General features: G+C 45.9%; 1 protein-coding gene across 1 annotated transcript; it reads right to left on the reverse strand.

Moving 5' to 3' along the window:
• Positions 1–416: 416 nt before the first annotated feature.
• On the reverse strand, positions 417–1334 carry LOC133133557 (olfactory receptor 1500-like). The gene has a single exon (XM_061249656.1). The coding sequence runs from the start codon at positions 1332–1334 to the stop codon at positions 417–419; it is 918 nt and encodes a 305-aa protein (XP_061105640.1).
• Between the last annotated feature and the right edge of the window lie 4649 nt (positions 1335–5983).

A 5983-nucleotide genomic window follows, 5' to 3' on the forward strand; every position in this document is an offset into this window, starting at 1 on the left:
CATTTTTGCCCATCGAACTTCTACTCACTGAAGGTTTTTGGTTTTTTTGCACCATTCTCTGTAAACTCTAGAGACTTGTGTGTGAAAATGCCAGGAGAACAGCAGTTTTTAAAATACTCAAAACATTCCGTCTGTCAACCAACAAAGGTCAAAGTCAAATTTCTTCCCAATTCAGATGTTTGGTCTGAATAGCAACTGAACCTCCTAGCCATTTCTGCATGCTTGAATGAAGTGAGTTGCTGCTATATGATTGGCTGACTAGATATTTGCATGAACAAGCCGGTGTACAGGTGTGACTAATAAAGTGGTCACTAAGTGCATACGACAGTGTAAGACACTAGTTTAACATGTAGATAAGAGCATCCATTATGCTGCAGCTGGTTTAAAATCCACATTTTTTCATTACTGCAGCGAGGTTATTTTGAAAAAAGTATCTGCACAATCTTGGTCCTTAGTTCCTTGGTCTGTATAGCATATATGATGGGGTTCATGTTGGCAGGAATGATGACAAAGAGAATTGCCGCCAACGTCCGGTAGCCATGGTGAATCTGGAGATAATGTGAAATGATGACGAGGAAGCTGGACCAGAGCATGATCATGTAGAGGACCAGATGGGTTGCGCAAGTCTGAATGGCCTTTCTGTTGAGCTCCTTGTTCTTTTTGGAGACACAGCTGACCAGGATCCTGTAATACGTGAAGGCCACGCCGGCGATGGACGACCCATGGAATATGACACTTGAGATGAGCCCTGTGATGTAGATGATGCTCAAGTCCTGGCAGGAGAGCTTAAGCAGAGATAAACTGTCACAGAAGGCATTAAGAATAATGGAACGGCAGCGTGTTAGCCGTACTGCGAGGCCCAGTGGGATGGACACCAGGGTTATCGATGTGCTCCATGCGGACACAGTCAGCTTAGCCACCATGCTGGGGCTCATGATGGAGGTGTACCTCAGAGGGTGGCATATGGCCACATACCTGTCAAAGGCCATGATAATCATCACTGTGTGGCAGGACGTGGCATAAGTGTGGGTGAAGAAGGCCTGGGAGACACACCAGGAGTAGCTGATGGACGGGTTGGTGGAGACGATGTCCAACATCATTCGAGGCAGACACACCGTGTTTCCCAGGACGTCGTTGAAGGACAGGCTGAAGAACAGCAGGTACATTGGCTGCTGAAGGCTCCTGTCCATCAAAATAAGCAGCATGACCCCTATGTTGGTGGTCAGGATGATCAGGTAGGCGACCAACAGCAGGGCAAATGCTGGGTAAATGAAACGATGGGGAATGTCGATGCCCTGAATCAACAGGATGGGACTGTTGTAGGTAATGTTCATCCCAGATTTCCTGGGAAATTCTGTCAGACTGAGAAAAGCAGAATATTATGCAGTGCCTAACTTCTTGAACATTAACAGTTTCTGGTGTTTTGGCTCCATACACCAGAACATGACAAATGAATATGAGGTTAGAGATCAGACAGATTTAATTTGAAATATAGGCTAATTTTGCAGACTCCAATTAAGCCTAGTCCGAGATGAAATTCTATTTTCAATACACAACTCAGATTCTAACTCCTGAAAGTCTGTCAGGTTGACTTTCACATTTCCTTAATTAAGTTCAGAAAGCTGCTTGACTTGGTACCTGAAAGCCTCAGTGTCCCAGAGCAGACCCTGAAAACAGCTCAAAAACTGACACGTGATTAGAGAAATATATATATATCAGAGAAATCCCATTATTATAACTGGAATAACTTATCTTTATTTCTAAGGTCTGCAAGAATCATCTGTACTGTTCCCAATGCTCACACAATATCATCTAGTACAACTTGAATCACAGTAACTGAACCATTCTATGATTGTACTTGTAAATGTAAAGGTGTACATACCTGTCTCAGGTTTCACGTGGGCAGTCCTCTCTTCTTGACGGGCTCTCAGGTTTTATCCTGCCCTTTAGGGACCTCTCTGTCCTGTCACTCATTTAGGCAGGAGAGGACCGCCCCCACACTCAGTGATGATGTAATGAATGGAAACATGGGTGATGCTACTTCTGACATTACTGCAGTGTAACATGCAGCCTAGGGAATCAGAGCCACAGGTGCAGCCTCCCTGTGAGATAGATTATTACTGTGGTAGTGTGGCATTTCTGTTCTTGGCCTGGATCCAATCAACATTAGTTATTCCCAGTCTCTCCTTGTGAGGGAGCGGGGGCGGGAGACCAAGAGCGAACAGGACGGGATTACAAAGTTACCAATGAGAAGTTGAATAACCACTGATATAATCTTGGAAACCCTCACAAATGTGTGGGGCCACTAGAGGAGAGGGAAAAAACATAAAACGGGAAAGAAACTCCCCGGTGAAATGCCAACTGAAACAAAACTGCAAAGTCTGTAGAACAGGGTACGTGCAGACTAGCACGGAATGCCCAAGGAAACGGGCGAGTCTCACGTGAAAAAATTACTGAGAAAAAGGAACCAAAACTCACCTCCGTTTCGGCACCAGAAAATTGACCACAGAGATAACGTCGGTCAGGGAAAAACGAGATGCCTCAATGGAAGAGTTTCGATAAGGCTAAACCTCAAGAGGTGAACTCCGCTGCTCACTCTTCTACACTGAAGATGGCTTAAGAAAGTAAAATAGAGAAGGTCCAAGGGAACGCCCCAACCAAAGTAGAACTACTCGTGCCAAGGCTTCTAATTCATTCTAAAGAGGTAACGTAATGCCTTTCAAGACTAAAGGCAATTCAGTTCTCCAACTACATCTTTACCTCTTTACTCAGTGTACGTGTCAGAATGAAACACCAAAGCCCAGAGCAGTGCCAGGAAGAGACTTAAATAGCTCTCCACGCAGCTGACCACAATCCGCAGTGATTACACCCGCATTCTGCATGCGGAAGGTAACGTCTCATGCTGACCGTGGCCGGCACGCCCTCTCATGGTCTAGAGAGATGGAAATTCTGGGTTGAATAATAATACATATATGTGTGCGGTCTGTTAGGATGCGCATATATAATAATAATTTTGGAGTAAGCTTGTGCTCCGTTAAAGGTGGCAAGCTTCTCCATTATAATTGCATAAATCATTATAAGTTGCAACTGAGTGCTGAATCAGGGGCATAGTCTGGAGAGTGCTGATACTGAACCCAGGGTGTCTGTGTTCCACGGCGGGTATACCTCTCAAGCCCTCTGATTGTGGTGGTTACAACCAGTGTGGTGTTTGCAAGACTTGAGACTATCGAGTATCTGTCCGTAGGAAACCGCAATTTTAAGTCTCAGTGATTGAGGCCTGTATCAGTGCTTGCAATACCTCTGTGTACTGGGCCCGATGTTACGTCATAGGGCCGCTGGGTGCCACAGCAGATACAAGTCTCCGCCCCTCTGATGCGCTGCTGCAAGGTTGGGGAATCTGCTGCATGTGGTGCCTATGTCTAGACCTCTGAGACTGGTGTGGGGTGTCGCCTCACAGAATGTCTGTCTTTTTGAGCTGCTGGAAGCTGAGTCCTCTGGCCTGTGTATTGGCAACAGTTGTATACTTGTAATTAAATACATAGGCTATAGTTTAGAAAGCATTTGGTATGGGCATGTGGAGAGTTAAATATACCAAATGTTCTGCAATAAATGTCAAATAAGCTTTGCCCAAGTAGGGGTACATCCTTAATAAAAAGGATGAATTCCCTAATTATATAATTTATCCTATAGGATAAATTAAATGATTTAGGCATAGGCCAAATGTATAATGTTTACATGTTTATGGATCATTCTACTCCCCCCACAGTTTCAAACTTCTCAGTTCCTCACTGCCCCCCTCACAGCTTCCCACTGCTCCCTTTGTGCGTCTTGTCTCTCCTTCCCCAATTGTTTGTCACCTGTGGTGTTTCTTGTTTCTTGTTGTCCCTCAAGATATCTTGAGGGAGTGTATGATTTGTTTTGTTTTGAAGTATTGTTTTTGATAAATTCTTTAATTTGAAGTATGGATTTATGCAGACATTCACCCTGCATAAATGTTTATATTTTGAAGCAAATAGCTGCATTATACATCTTCTATTTGGTATATGTTAGTTCTAACCTTCCCAGCATTCTGTTCTGCATGCAATATACTGCAATATAGTCGTATGCATGGCTACAGGCACAGCTTGATAATTTAGTTTCTGAATTCTTAGGCAGACGTGCCGTCCAATACTTTTAAGATAATTAATTATCCTAAATTTCATCAAGTTTGTTAAACCAGATGATCACTGGTCTCAAACATATCATTAATAGTTAACAAAAAATATATTCACGGCTGTTAGATCTGAAGCGCAGGCGTTCCTTTCTATCAGCCGTTCACTTGTCAATCGGACCCATACCATCGAGCGTGTCTTAGCCTGCAGAACATATGCCGAGGGTTGGTGAGGGCCAGCAAGATATTCTGGACTTTTGTCTGCACAAGAACCCTAGGCATGTCGTAAGGGAGTTCATTGAAGCCTTAGACTGGCATAGGTGGATTTTGTCAGAACAAAGATAAAGTATTCTTAATTCACATCATTAATATGTCTATGTATTGTTTGTATGTTAACTATACATTACATTATTGGCATTTGGCAGACGCTCTTATCCAGAGCGACGTACAACAAAGATGAGGGCCAATATATATATATATATTTTTTTTAACAAACAGATAAACAAACAAACAGAGCAAAAGTGACCAAAGTTAACTATCAAAACACTGCTTACCTAGCCAACTAAAAAATACCGATACACAAAGCAAGTCACAGAGACAACAATTAAGGTTCACAGGGAGGTAGGGAGGGATGGGGAGAGGTGCTGCTTGAAGAGGTGTGTCTTCAGCTTGCGTTTGAAGGTGGGGAGAGATTCTACAGTTCTGACCTCAACGGGGAGATCGTTCTACCACCGTGGAGCCAGAACAGACAGCAGTCGTGAGCGTGAGGTGGAGGTTCGGAGAGGGGGAGGTGCCAAGCGGCTTGTGGAGGCTGAACGAAGAGGTCTGGCAGGGGTGTAGGGTCTGATGATTTTTTGTAGATAAGCTGGGGAAGACCCCTTAACTGCTTGGAAGGCTAGCACCAATGTTTTGAATTTGATGCGCGCCATGACAGGCAGCCAGTGGAGGGTATTAAGCAGGGGGGTGACGTGCGAGTATTTGGGAAGGTTGAAGACCAGACGAGCTGCTGCATTCTGGATAAGTTGGAGGGGTCTGATGGCGGATGCTGGGAGGCCAGCCAAGAGGGAATTGCAGTAGTCCAGGCGGGACAGAACCATCGCTTGGACCAGGAGCTGGGTCGAGTAGGGGGTGAGAAAGGGGCGGATTCTCCGTATGTTGTATAGGAAGAATGTTCTCGGAAAGGGACAGTCTGCTGTCCATCACCACGCCGAGGTTCCTTGCACTGGGTGACGGCGTGAGTGTGGTATCCCCGAGGGAAATGGAGAGATCCAGATGGGGAGAGGTATTAGTAGGGATGAATATCATTTCAGTCTTGCCTGGGTTGAGCTTTAGATGGTGGTTGTCCATCCAGCTCTGGATGTCCCTCAGGCAAGCAGAGATACGGGCTGAAACCTGCGTATCAGACGGCGGGAACGAGACGAAGAGTTGGGTATCGTCCGCGTAGCAGTGATAGGATAGCCCATGTGCAGTGATCACAGGGCCAAGGGAGCGAGTGTAAAGAGAAAAAAGAAGCGGGCCTAGGACTGAGCCCTGGGGAACTCCTGTGGCGAGGGGCCGAGGTGTCGATACCGAACCAGCCCAGGCAACCTGGAAGGAGCGACCAGAGAGGTAGGACTCAATCCAGTCCAGGGCTGTGCCACAGATGCCCGTTGCTGACAGGGCAGACAGGAGGATGGAGTGATCCACAGTGTCGAAGGCAGCAGAGAGATCTAGAAGAATGAGGACAGAGGAGAGGGAGGCTGCTCGTGCGGCATGGAGTGACTCACTGACGGAGAGGAGCGCAGTCTCTGTCGAGTGGCCCGATCTGAAGCCAGACTGATGGGGGTCTAGCAG

The sequence above is a fragment of the Conger conger genome, chromosome 7 (assembly GCF_963514075.1).
Source record: "Conger conger chromosome 7, fConCon1.1, whole genome shotgun sequence".
Taxonomy (NCBI): Eukaryota; Metazoa; Chordata; class Actinopteri; order Anguilliformes; family Congridae; genus Conger; species Conger conger.